General features: G+C 36.5%; 1 protein-coding gene across 1 annotated transcript; it reads left to right on the top strand.

The window, feature by feature from the left end:
* Nucleotides 1-6303: 6303 nt before the first annotated feature.
* LOC107766569 (beta-galactosidase-like) lies at nt 6304-12554 on the top strand. Its single transcript, XM_016585372.2, has 19 exons — nt 6304-6802; nt 7018-7113; nt 7217-7329; nt 7412-7478; nt 7580-7672; nt 7764-7907; nt 8151-8239; nt 8646-8751; nt 8852-8939; nt 9056-9174; nt 9268-9432; nt 9712-9887; nt 9982-10091; nt 10194-10303; nt 10375-10485; nt 10745-10855; nt 10982-11187; nt 11461-11794; nt 12035-12554. Exons 1-19 carry the CDS (start codon nt 6638-6640, stop codon nt 12143-12145), a joined length of 2514 nt encoding a protein of 837 aa, XP_016440858.2. The 5' UTR covers nt 6304-6637; the 3' UTR covers nt 12146-12554.
* The last annotated feature ends 222 nt before the right edge of the window (nt 12555-12776 follow it).

Below are 12776 nucleotides of genomic sequence, written 5' to 3' on the forward strand. Positions count from 1 at the left end.
ATGGACGAACCTAAATTGTCCAATGTGTCTGCATTTACATTTTGATCCCTTGGAATGTGGATGATTGACCACTCCCTGAATGGTTCAAGTATTGTTGCATGCGCTCCTCCTTGGGGTCAAAGATCCCGTATACTTGGTTCACCACCAGCTGGGAGTCGCACTTTATTTCAATAACCTCGGAACCTAGTCCCGATCTAGTTCAAGTCCTGCAACCAAAGCCTCATAATCGCCTTCATTGTTAGTTAGTGTCACAGTTCTAATGGTCTGTCTCATGGTTTTCCCCAAAGGAGTGATTAATACTACCCCGAGATCGGACCCTTTCACGTTGGAAGCTCCATCTATAAACAAGGTCCAAACACCTGATGCCGTTCCCAATACCAACACTGCTTCTTTAGCATCTAAAGGCATTAATCCCAGACTAAAGTCAGCCGCGAAGTCGGCCAAAACTTGTGACTTGATTGCAGTCCTGGGCTTGTATTCAATGTCGAATTCACTAATTTTGGCTGCCCATTTAGCCAAATGACCCGATCACTCAGGCTTATGAAGGACATTCCTCAAGGGCAAGGTTGTCACAACGGCTATAGGATGATATTGGAAATAATGCTAAGCTTACAATAGGCAACTACGAGAGCTAAGGCCAACTTTTCAAGGTGCGGATACCGTGTCTTCACTCCTGATAACACTTTACTAACATAACAAATGATAAATTGCGTACCTTCTTCTTACCAGATCAAAACAACACTTACCGCTACTTTGAGACCGCTAAATAGTTTAACAATTGGTCACCTTCTGTCGATTTTGACAGCAACTGAGAGCTAGACAGGTACCTTTTTAGATCTTTCAGTCCCTGTTGGCATTCCGTAGTCCACACGAAATTGTTCTTTTTTTTTTCAAAAGTGAAAAGAAGTAATGGCACTTCTCTGAAGACCTCGAGATGAACCTGCTTAGAGCTGCCAATCTGCCGGTCAACCTCTGTACTTCCTTCACACTTGTTAACTGATCTGTGATATCCTCGATGGATTTGATTTTATTGGGGTTTAATTCGATTCCTCTTTGAGAGACCAGAAACCCCAAGAACTTACCGGAACCAACTCTAAAGGCGCACTTCTCCAGTATGAGGTTTATGTTGTATTTTCTCAGAATATCATGTCTCTTGGAGATGTTTCAGATGATCTCCTGCATTAAGAGAGTTAACTAACATGTTGTCAATATAACTTCCATTGTCTTACATATCTGTTTTTTCAAACGTTTTAAACAAGTCTCTGATAAGTGGCTCTGGCATTCTTAAGCCCAAAAGGCATCACATTATATCAGTATGTGGCAAATTTGTGATAAACAAAGTCTTCTCTTGATCTTCCTGGTCCATCCTAATTTGATTATAACTGGAATAAGCCTAAAAAACGTATTAACTCATGCTGACCGTAGCATTAATCATTTGATCAATGTTTGGCAGCGAGAAAGAGTCTTTAGGGCATGCTTTATTTAAATCTTTATAATCTATACATATTCTATATTTATTATTTTTTAAGCAGTACCACTACATTCACTAACAAATCACGATAATTTACCTCTCGAATCGAACCTATATTTAGTAACCGCATTACCTCTACCTTGACAAACCTATTTCTGGCCTCTACTATCGGTCGTTTCTTCTACCTTACCAGAGGGAAGTTAGCATCCAAACTCAGCTTTTGGACAACCACTTCAAATAGGATATCTATCATATCTGAGAGCGACCATGCAAAATAATCAATGTTAGATTTTAGAAAATCCATAATTTTTAACCTGAGTTCAGAACTCAACCCCGTTCCTAAATGAAATTTTCTTTCTAAAAACTCCTCGAATAAAGGCCACTTGTTCGAACTTTTTTGCGGTTGATTTGGTCGCATTCGTTTCCTTCGGTACTTGAAACGACTTCGGTACCTGATATAATTCTGCTGACTCCTCTTCTTTATCATCTTCAATTGTGGTAGAAGAAGGCACCGGTTCCTGTAATTGATATTTGCTCATTTCGTTTCCCTTGCTATTGGAAACGGTCACTACGTTAATCTCCCTTGCAGCCAATTGAGCTCCTATGATCTGCTTGATCCCTTCTGATGTGGGGAATTTCAACAACTGATGGTACGTTGAAGGTACAACATTCATTTCATGTATCCGTGGTCTTCCAAGGATTACATTATAACACAAGTCGCCATCTACCACTTCGAACATGGTGGTCTTCATTACTCCTTCGGCATGCGTGGGCAATAAAATTTCTTCTCTGGTCGTAACACTTGTTAAGTTGAACCCGACTAAAAGCTTTGTTGCTGGAACTATGTTTCCAGTTAACTCCGCTTGCTCCAAAACTCTCCATTGTATGATGTTGGATGAACTTCCCGGATCAACCAAAATACGCTTAATTTTGAAATCTAAAACATTAAGAGAAATTACCAAAGTATCATTGTGCGATAGAAGAAGTCCATCAGCATCTTCTTTTCTAAAGGTGATGTCATGTTCTGTGACCTCTCGTATCCTCTTGCCACGAGTTACCGAAATCTTTGTCTTTTTTGCTGCCGAAAATGTCACTCCATTTACTTCGTCTCCACCAAAAATTATGTTTATCGTCATACGAGGTGACCCTGCAGCCGGCTTGATGGTTCTGTAACATCCCGATTTTTCCTATAGCTGTTCTTAAGAGCTCTCTGAGGTGAGCATTCTTCAACAACATTGCTACCTCTTGACGAATGTGTCGGCATTCCCCAATCCTGTGGCCGTGAGTTCCATGGAATTCACACCATAGATTAGGATCCCTCTGGCTAGGATCCGGTAAGATTGTTTTCTGGAACCTAGCTTCTTTAATATTCCTCATAACTGACACTAGTTCTACTAAACTGATGTTGAAGTTTTAGTCGGATAACCTGGGATATGTTGACTCTCGGGACCTCGATGCCTCTTTCTCCTGCAATGATCTACTACTTAGGCCACGATACGCCCTTCTATCTGAAACGAACCTATCCGATTACTGAAAACCTTTATTTCCACGCCTATCGGCCCTCTCGTAAGGTTGAAAACGAATCCTAGAGGACCTCCGATCTGCATCAAAATAAATTTTGAACTTATCTTGATTCCGATCACCATTCCGTCCTTTGGAAGACATGAAAGAGCCCAATTGATCATCTTCTATTATGATCTTTGACTCGTAGCGATTGTGAACATCTGCCAATGTGGTTTCCTGAAATTCTAACAAGCTTTCCTTCAGTTTTCAGGAGGCATCGGAACTCAACGGGTTGAGACCCTTTGTAAATGCCTCCGCTGCCACTCATCCGGTACTGCTGGTAACAACATCCTTTCCTTCTGAAACCCGAATAACGAACTCTCACAACAGTTTAGATTCTTCTTGGGATATTTTGAATATATCCGCCTTCCTTTCTTGGACCTTTCTTGCTCTATCATGAGCTTTGATAAACGAATCTCCAAGCATTTAAAGTTAATCAATGTAATGCTCAAGTAAAAGTGAATACCAAGTTAAGGCCCCCTTCATCAGAATTTCGCCAAACTTCTTTAACAAAACAATTTCGATCTTGTGTTGGGCCAAGTCATTTTCCTTTATAGCTGTAGTGCAGGTCGTGACATTTTCCTGTGGATTTGAAGTTCCATCATACTTTGAAATATCTGGCATTTTTAACTTTTTGGGAATCAATTCTGGAGCTGTACTTGGCCTAATGGCAACTGCGTATACTTTTTGGAATCCCTGTCCCTTTAACATCGACGGCGCTCCTGGGATCTGATCTATCCGAGCATGGAATTACTTTGCATTCTAGTCTATTCGTTCATTAATTTCTCTCATGATTCTCATGTCCTCTATTTTGAAAGGATCGTTTGTGTTGTTGACGTTCCAAATCCACTACCAATACCTCCTGACTTGTTAAAACCAAACCCCTTCCTTGGAGCGTCGTTATCGGTTCTTTGAACTGTTTGATTTGCAGAGACGCTAGGAGGAATCTGAGCTCTTCCATTAGCATTATTAGAAGTACCCGATAATGCCTGTTTCAACTCTGTCATCACCTAATCGTGTCTTGAGAGGTGATCCATAATTTTTTTTGTTGCTCTCTCAAAATTTTGACCGTTTTAACAACGTATTGATCATCCGCATCATCAGGAGTTTGATTCCTTACATGTCGAGAATTTTGACTTTCGCGAACTAGAGTTGTTTTATCTCCTTCATTGCGGGTTTTGCTGGTTGAATCATCACGTTGGAACACATCCTCACGTTCATTGTGTGCTCTAATATTATAGGAATGAGGAGGTGATACGTGGAGCTGAAGACAGGTAAGATGTGAGTCAGCAAATAGTCGGTACCGATTGTAAGCATGTAACCGATGCTGGGTGAATTCCGAAGACAGGATAACCAATAACAAAGATTTGAAGAATTGATATCGGATAATATTCAATGAGCAGCCATTACAGAGAATATCTGCATTTATAGCCAACCGTTATACAGCCATCAATGACGATTTTATTCTCATTCAAGAGGAGCTTGATTTGGGGATCTTGTCTCCTTAAATATAGCTATAAATAAGAGAATTAGTATCCATTGTAGGACACAAAAAATATATACAAAGTCTATATTCTGCTCTCAAATTATAAATTACTTGCTTTCATTTGTTCTTAAGATTATTCATACTACTGCTTCCAGAGAAGCTCATCATACTAGCATGCTTATATTTCTTTAAGTTATTTTTACATTCTTGATTTCATTCTCGTTTATTTCATATTTTTGGATCAAGTTAATTCACATGTCTATAAATCATGTTACAAATTTAACTGTACTATTTTACGGGTAAATAATCTCGGTTGTACCTAAGGTGACCAATATTTTCATATACGTTTTGCACATATCAAGGTGATTAATTATGTCCCTGTAATATCAGTACCAATTCCTTTGCATCTAATAGGATATGAGTCTTTCTCCATCCTTTACGAACAAAATCTTTTATCCTTATTTATCAAAAATCGTAGACTAATATGTTCTTCATGCTCCTAAATGCTGAATAATTCGACTTCGGATGGTCGTAAATTACATTACTAGTAAATCTTAGGGAAACTATAGTTGAGAAAACATGAAATTATATTGTGTGATAAAAATCATGTGAAGGCCTTCATCACTTTCTATTTTTCCTTAAATGTTTGCATAAATTTTTTCGCTGTTTAAAAGTAAAAGAAATTGTAGCTTACAACAACAAAACTATGATTAAATTTTGGATTAAATACGAATGATTTCATACATGAGAGCATTCTTCTAGGCAAATCTTCTTTTCTAGTAATTAAGAGCATATTATAATTAAATTTTGTAAAGCTCAAAGCTATGCCACATCGGTGGAAGACTGAAGAGTGTCTTAGTTGCCAGTTGAACGTCTCCTTTGCGTCCCAAGGCGTTGTTAGACTTTGAGAAAATTTATTATTAACTTTTTAGTTAAGAGTTTAAATTATGTACTGGTAAATATTTTTATATTATTAGAGTAAGTTAACTTATTAAAATATATTCTTTACTCTATTTCTTGGTTATAGGATCACGCTTTTTATACGGAGGAGTTACATGTTATTGTAGTCAATTTAACCGCATAGTGTACAAAATTATATACTATCAATATATATAATTTAAATTGAACTTTTTTAAAGGGGGACTAAATATACCTCTTGTTGGTAAAAACATATATGATGCTTAAACTTCAATCTCAAAATATTCTAATTAATATTTCACTTTTTTATATTTATAACTACTTTTCTTTCTAAGAAAACCCATTTTTGCATAAAAAATTTTCTTTTATTTTTCTGTTTTACTCCATCCGTTTACTTTTACTTATCACGTTTCGCTTTTCGAGAGTCAATTTAACTAATTTTTTAAGCTAAATTAAATTAGATTTTCTTAAAATTTTAAAATTAAAATTTAGATATTTGGATACTATACGAAAAGTACTATAATTTATAATTTTCTCATATTAATATTATGAAAAAATATTTGTTAAAATATTGGTCAAAATTTATACCGTTTGACTCCCGAAAATGAAAGATGACAAGTGAGTGAAATGAGGGGTATTTGTAAAAAAAGTACTACAAAGATAACCGGGGCATGCTATGCCTATCTTAGTAGGAGTATATCATTGCTAGAATATTTTATTCTTGAAGGAAGTTTCTATATCAAATAAATAAACAAACTGTGATCCCCATTTTAGGAAGGTGGGCCCCATTTTCAATCTTTTGATAATTTTATAAGGCAGTTGAAGCTTCCCTTCCTCGCTTCCCTCCTAACCCAAACACCTTCAAAACCTATGTACATTTAACAGTTACATACATATAAACTAGTTCAGTGTTAAAATATTCTTGTATAAGTATCTTCTCATTTTTTTAGTTCTCAAAAGTAGCAATAGAGAGAAGAGCATACATACAGAAGAGTGATTCTCTTCTTCTTTTTTTTCTCTTCCTCTCTTTCACTCATTGTATGTTGTGCCATTCCTTAGCCAGCTCCTGTTTTTTCCTTCTTTTTTTCCTTCTAATTTTTCCCTCTATGTTGAAGCCAATAAAGCCAAGTTACTGAACGTAAAAAGGATCGATTTTTCTATTGAGAAATTCATTTTGGTACAGGGGTTAAATTTGGAAAATGCAGAGTATCAGTGTGTTACTGCTGCTGTCTTTGTTTTTCTTTTCATTGTTTTGCTCCTCTGTTAGAGCCACTGTTTCATATGATGACAGAGCTATAATCATCAATGGGAAAAGAAGGATTCTTATTTCTGGTTCAATTCATTACCCAAGAAGCACTCCCGAGGTAATTATGCAAAAATGCTGTTGTATCATTTATAATATTTTCATGGCCATTTTGACAAATGGATATACCTTGTTTTATTGTAAATTTTGTTCCTTTAATGTTTTGTGATTTGAGAATGGTTTCTGACAAATGGTCGTCTTCTTTTTTCTGTAATATATGTTTACGTTAATGCTATGTGGCTGTAAGAATTTTTCTGAAGGTTGTCATTTTTGCAGATGTGGCCTGATCTTATTCAAAAGGCTAAAGATGGAGGCTTAGATATTATAGAGACTTATGTATTCTGGAATGGGCATGAACTCTCTCCAGGAAAAGTAATGCTTTAATATTCATCGTAAGATTTTGCTATTAATATCAAGAAAAAGATAAATTGACTTTTTTTTTTCCTTCTTCTTTTTAACTGTATTCTGTTTACAGTTTAAATTTGAGGGGAGGTATGATCTGGTTAAATTTATCAAATTGGTACAACAAGCAGGCCTCTATATTAATCTCCGCATTGGGCCTTACATTTGTGGAGAATGGAATTTTGGGTAATTCAAATAAAAGTTAGTAGAAAGCAAATGGACTTTATATTCCAGTTTTTTTCAGGTTTTACAATCTTTATTTATGCAGGGGATTTCCTGTTTGGTTAAAATATGTACCTGGTATGGAGTTTAGAGCAGACAATCACCCTTTCAAGGTTAGATTTATGACTTTGGATTTCTTCATCAGTTAATCCAAATGGGATAATATGTTCGGTTCCTAAATTGTTGTTATGTTTACTGATTGACTATGTTGCAGTTAGCAATGCAAGGATTTGTTCAAAGAATTGTCAACATGATGAAGTCAGAAAATTTGTTTGAACCTCAAGGTGGACCAATTATTTTGGCACAGGTTTGAAAATATGCTCATTTATTGTCTTTACTTAATTTTTTGATTTAGTAGAGTATTATGTTTAAGGAAACCTTGAAAAGTAATACTGCAGATAGAAAATGAGTATGGACCAATTGAGTGGGAAGTTGGTAGTCCTGGTAAAGCTTATACAAAATGGGCAGCTGAAATGGCTGTGAGTTTAGACATTGGAGTCCCATGGATCATGTGTAAGCAAGAGGATGCCCCTGATCCTGTGGTAAGCAATTCTTAGTCGACATTTATTTATCTCCACTTGCTTATTCCACAATATCCTCATAGTCGATAATTAGCCTGCCCTCTACCCTAGGGGCAATTGCCATTTGACTTAGATCACCTCTACATGTCCGATGACGAATTTCTCAATTTCTGAAACTAAAACCTAGAATTCTTAAGACTTGTGTCAAGATTTTTTGGTCATTTAATTTGTCCCCACAACTTACAGTTGTTGATTCTGCTGCAGATTGATACTTGCAATGGCTTCTACTGCGAAGATTTCAGTCCTAATAAGCCCTACAAACCTAAAATGTGGACAGAAGTCTGGACTGCCTGGTAATTTCCAAGAGTTTAAAAATATTTTGTTTATTTTTATTTAACCATGTATAGCAATATGTACAATTTGACTCATGAGTCAGTTCTCAAAAGGAAACAATACTTTCAACAGACTGCTCCTATACAGGATAACTATTCAAATATTCCAGATGCCTTTGCCATGTATCTATAGTACTTTTGCCCATAGAGGTGAAGTTGCAAAATGTTCTCTCTAACTAGTTGACAGCCTTCTCTTCTATGAGATCTGAACCTACGACTACGAGTATTCCTTTCTGCTGCAGACAGAAAACAAGTGATGCATACTCTTGGTTTAGAGTTGTTAGTCTTTCCAACAGCCCATACTACCTCAGTTCACGTTCCTTATCATTAGTTTAATGTCAGTCAACTTTCTATTCTACTTGTTCAGGTATACGAAATTCGGTGGTCCAGTTCCTCGTAGACCAGCTGAAGATTTGGCTTTTTCAGTTGCAAGGTTTATTCAGAACAATGGCTCATTCTTCAATTACTACATGGTTAGTTATTTGTTTTTGTTTAAGTGAAATTGTTAACTAGAGGACTTATAAAAGATAAATTTTTTTCTTAATTAAAATATCTTTTTTCATGTATATGCAGTACCATGGGGGAACAAATTTTGGTAGGACAACTTCAGCACTTTTCATTGCCACTAGCTATGATTACGATGCTCCGCTAGATGAATATGGTATGGAAAATAAAGCAAGCCATATAACTGTGTTTTCTCAAATTTACACACATTTGCACATCTGCATAAACAAAAGTAAAATAATGGAAAGGTGATTTATTCTATTGATGTAATAGGGCTGTTGAATGAACCAAAGTATGGGCACTTGAGGGATTTGCATAAAGCTATCAAGCTATCTGAACCAGCTTTAGTTTCCTCATATCCCACAGTCAATTGGCTTGGAAAGAATCAAGAGGTCATTCTGATATAGAATCTTTAGCCTTCTAGTGGAATTATCATCTTAATTTTCATCTAACAATGATTTACATTTTTTTATATCCAACAACAGGCTCATGTCTTTAGATCAAAATCCGGGGATTGTTCTGCGTTCCTATCCAACTATGACACTAAATATTCAGTTAAAGTCACCTTTCAGAATATCCAGTATGACCTGCCTCCATGGTCCATCAGCATTCTTCCTGATTGCAAAACTGCTGTTTACAACACCGCTAGGGTAATGAGAGAAACCCTTCTTTGCACCCAGGAAAAAAAATTAGTATTGTTTTTCTTTTCCTCTCTTTTATGGCCAAATACCAATGGCACTTACTGAATCTATCTTTACTAGTTCTGATTTTGGTTGTTAATATGGAAAGACGTCATTCTGATAATTCTTTGTGTTTTCTTGAGTAAGATATACTAATATTTTCTTTAAAAAAAAAATATAAAAACATTTGTTAAAATACATATGACGTTCAGGAGCAGAGTTTCTAACATCTTCTTGCAACTGCTGCAGATTAGCTCCCAAAGCTCACAGATGATGATGGCACCTGTAATTGGCAGCTTATCTTGGCAGTCATACAATGAAGAAACTCCATCTGCTGAAGAAAGCGACACGCTTTCAGCCAATGGACTACTGGAGCAAATAAATATTACTAGAGATTCCTCAGACTATCTGTGGTACATGACAGAGTGGGTACCTTCATCTCCTTGCTTCTTTCAAAAGATTTTTATGTTTACTTGGTAGATTCAATATTTTTTATAATCTTTTGGTTACTTGCCCCAGTGTAAACGTAGGGTCTGATGAAGGATTTCTAAAGAATGGAAAGGACCCTTTTCTCACTGTTATGTCTGCTGGCCATGCTATGCATGTCTTCATCAATGGCCAACAATCAGGTAGTGAGACCTGCACTCTATTTGGGAATAGGGATTGATTAATACGTCTAATTGTCCGTTCTTATCTCCATTTCGCTTCTATTTGGCTTTACCTTGTGGTAGGAACTGTTTATGGGGGATTAGATAATCCAAAACTGACATATAGTGGCAATGTGAAACTAAGAGCCGGTATTAACAAGATTTCTTTGCTCAGTGTTGCTGTTGGTCTCCCGGTTAGTTCTACATCATGTTTCTATATTCTCTTTCAACTTTCATGGTATTTATGCTAGTAAATGCATTTCAGAATGTTGGTTTGCACTTTGAGACATGGAATACTGGAGTTCTTGGTCCAGTTACATTGAGTGGTCTCAATGAGGGGACAAGAGACTTGACAATACAAAGATGGTCTTACAAGGTTTCTTCCCTAATAACTCTCCCTCTTTTCTACCAAGTGTTTTGTCTAAATCTAAATGCCAGAGTCTTCCAAGAGAACAAGAAATTTCGCGTTTAAGTTTCTTTGAATAGACAACTGTAGATACTAGGATCCACTCCCATCTAGGACAAAATTTATTTTCTTTTCTAGTTTTTTTTTTCCTTTTTCTCGAAGAGCTATTAGAATGTGGGAGAAACCAAGAGAATGGAGGTGTAAAACATCTATGGTTTTTTATCTGCAGGTTGGTCTAAAAGGTGAATCATTAAGTTTTCATACCTCAAGTGGAGGTTCCTCTGTTGAATGGGTTGAAGGTTCACTTTTGGCTCAAAGGCAGCCCCTCACTTGGTACAAGGTAAATTCCTAATGTAAATGTCAACATTATGATACAATTTTTGATCACATTAAACGTACACCATTGGATATGGTTTATCAGTTTTACGAATAAAATAGCACAGTTAATATACCAAAGATTTTCCAGGCTACATTTGATGCACCTGAAGGAAATGATCCAGTGGCGCTAGACATGGTAAGTATGGGAAAAGGTCAAATATGGGTCAATGGTGAAGGTGTAGGCCGCCACTGGCCTGGATACATAGCAAAGGGCCACTGTGGGGAATGCAATTATGCTGGAGATTACACTGAAAAGAAATGTCAGACAAACTGTGGACAGCCTTCTCAAAGATGGTAAGGGATTTATATTATTTCCAGCAAATTTTGGGTTGGATTATGGACTACACCGATTTTCCTACTTTGTTAGTTGAGGGGATGCATTTATGCGTCATATTCAATAGAATCAAACATGCTTTTAAAAGCTAACAAGGTTGACCATAGAGAAAATTAGCCTACTTCCTCAAGGTGCAATCTGAAGAGAAGAACACAAGAAGCTTTGGAAAATAGTGTACCATAACTTGAGCTTGTTGTCTGAAAGCAAATGAATTGTGAAACTGATGATTTTAGGTATCATGTCCCAAGATCATGGTTGAAACCAAGTGGAAATCTGTTGGTAGTTTTTGAAGAATGGGGTGGTGTTCCAACCAGAATTTCTTTGGTTAGAAGAGCAACTGCCAGTGTTTGTGCTGATATTGTTGATGGACAGCCAACTCTAAAAAACTGGCGAATGGTGAGCTCTGGAAAATCTGGTAATGTGCGTCGGAAAGCTCACTTGTGGTGTCCAGATGGGAAGAAAATCTCAAAAATACAGTTTGCTAGTTACGGAGTGCCACAAGGAACTTGTGGAAACTTCCGCGAGGGTACCTGCCATGCTCACAAGTCATATGATGCATTTGAGAAGGTGTGTCATTGTTTTTACATTAAGTACTTCAAAGTTTTCTGAGAACAAAGTGCTGAGTGATGACTGCAATTACCTGGTTTCCTGATTCTAAGTTCTTTATTTTGCTTCGTGTCTAAACGCAAGATTTAGCTTTAGCCTCAGTTTTAACATGTATTCTGTTTGCTAGTCAGTTAAAGGTGTTCATGATAAATGTTCCTATGTTTAGCTTACTTTTGCTAACTTTCTAATGGGATATCACAGAATTGCATTGGACGGCAATCTTGTTCAGTAAATGTTGTGCCTAAAGTTTTTGGAGGAGATCCGTGTCCAAATACTTCAAAGAAGCTATCCGTGGAAGCTATTTGTAGATGAGATTATTTAAGGGAGTTGGATACAAAGTGAAACCAAAATCAATTCATTATAAATGCAGAAATACGTGATTACATGAATATCGTTTTCAGAAAAATTTTCCTTGCTTCTCTGCACAAGGGCTGCTGATTCGGTTATTGGATTTGAAGAAATTGTACAGCATCTCGATCCCATAGGCCAGTATAATTTTGAATTTAGATAAGCTTCATGTATGGATATATAACTACAATTCATTGATCCAGGCCACCATTCCTCCAAATGGTTGAAAACCTGGAATAGAAAGGGATTACATATAAACTGTGTTTATGAAATAACCAGGGAGCCAATTTTCATTTATACTTGTAATAATCTCACTGTGTAACAGTTATTTGAAAAAATTCTATAAAGGCATTGCAACGTTTTTTGCATCTTACTATTAGGACTCTAAGGATTTATCTCATAGCAATATTTGTAATTATCCCATATATGTGAAGGACTCTATACTTATATGATATATTTATCCTTGTATATACCCATTATCTTTGAGGGTAGGTCTATTTTGGTCCCTCAAATATAACCCTGAGCATATTTAGTCCCTTAAGTATGCTAAAGTGGAGCATCTTTAGTCTCACTGACAGAGGTTTTGACCAATATT

Source organism: Nicotiana tabacum, chromosome 13 (genome assembly GCF_000715075.1).
Source record: "Nicotiana tabacum cultivar K326 chromosome 13, ASM71507v2, whole genome shotgun sequence".
Classification (NCBI taxonomy): Eukaryota; Viridiplantae; Streptophyta; class Magnoliopsida; order Solanales; family Solanaceae; genus Nicotiana; species Nicotiana tabacum.

What these genes read in the sequence shown, in the direction of transcription:
- LOC107766569 (XM_016585372.2), top strand. Translation starts at nt 6,638, where the DNA reads ATGCAGAGTATCAGTGTGTTACTGCTGCTGTCTTTGTTTTTCTTTTCA. An exon ending in GGCTTGGAAAGAATCAAGAG is followed by an intron (nt 9,175 to 9,267) that starts GTCATTCTGATA and finishes ATCCAACAACAG; the next exon opens with GCTCATGTCTTTAGATCAAA. An exon ending in CATCAATGGCCAACAATCAG is followed by an intron (nt 10,092 to 10,193) that starts GTAGTGAGACCT and finishes ACCTTGTGGTAG; the next exon opens with GAACTGTTTATGGGGGATTA.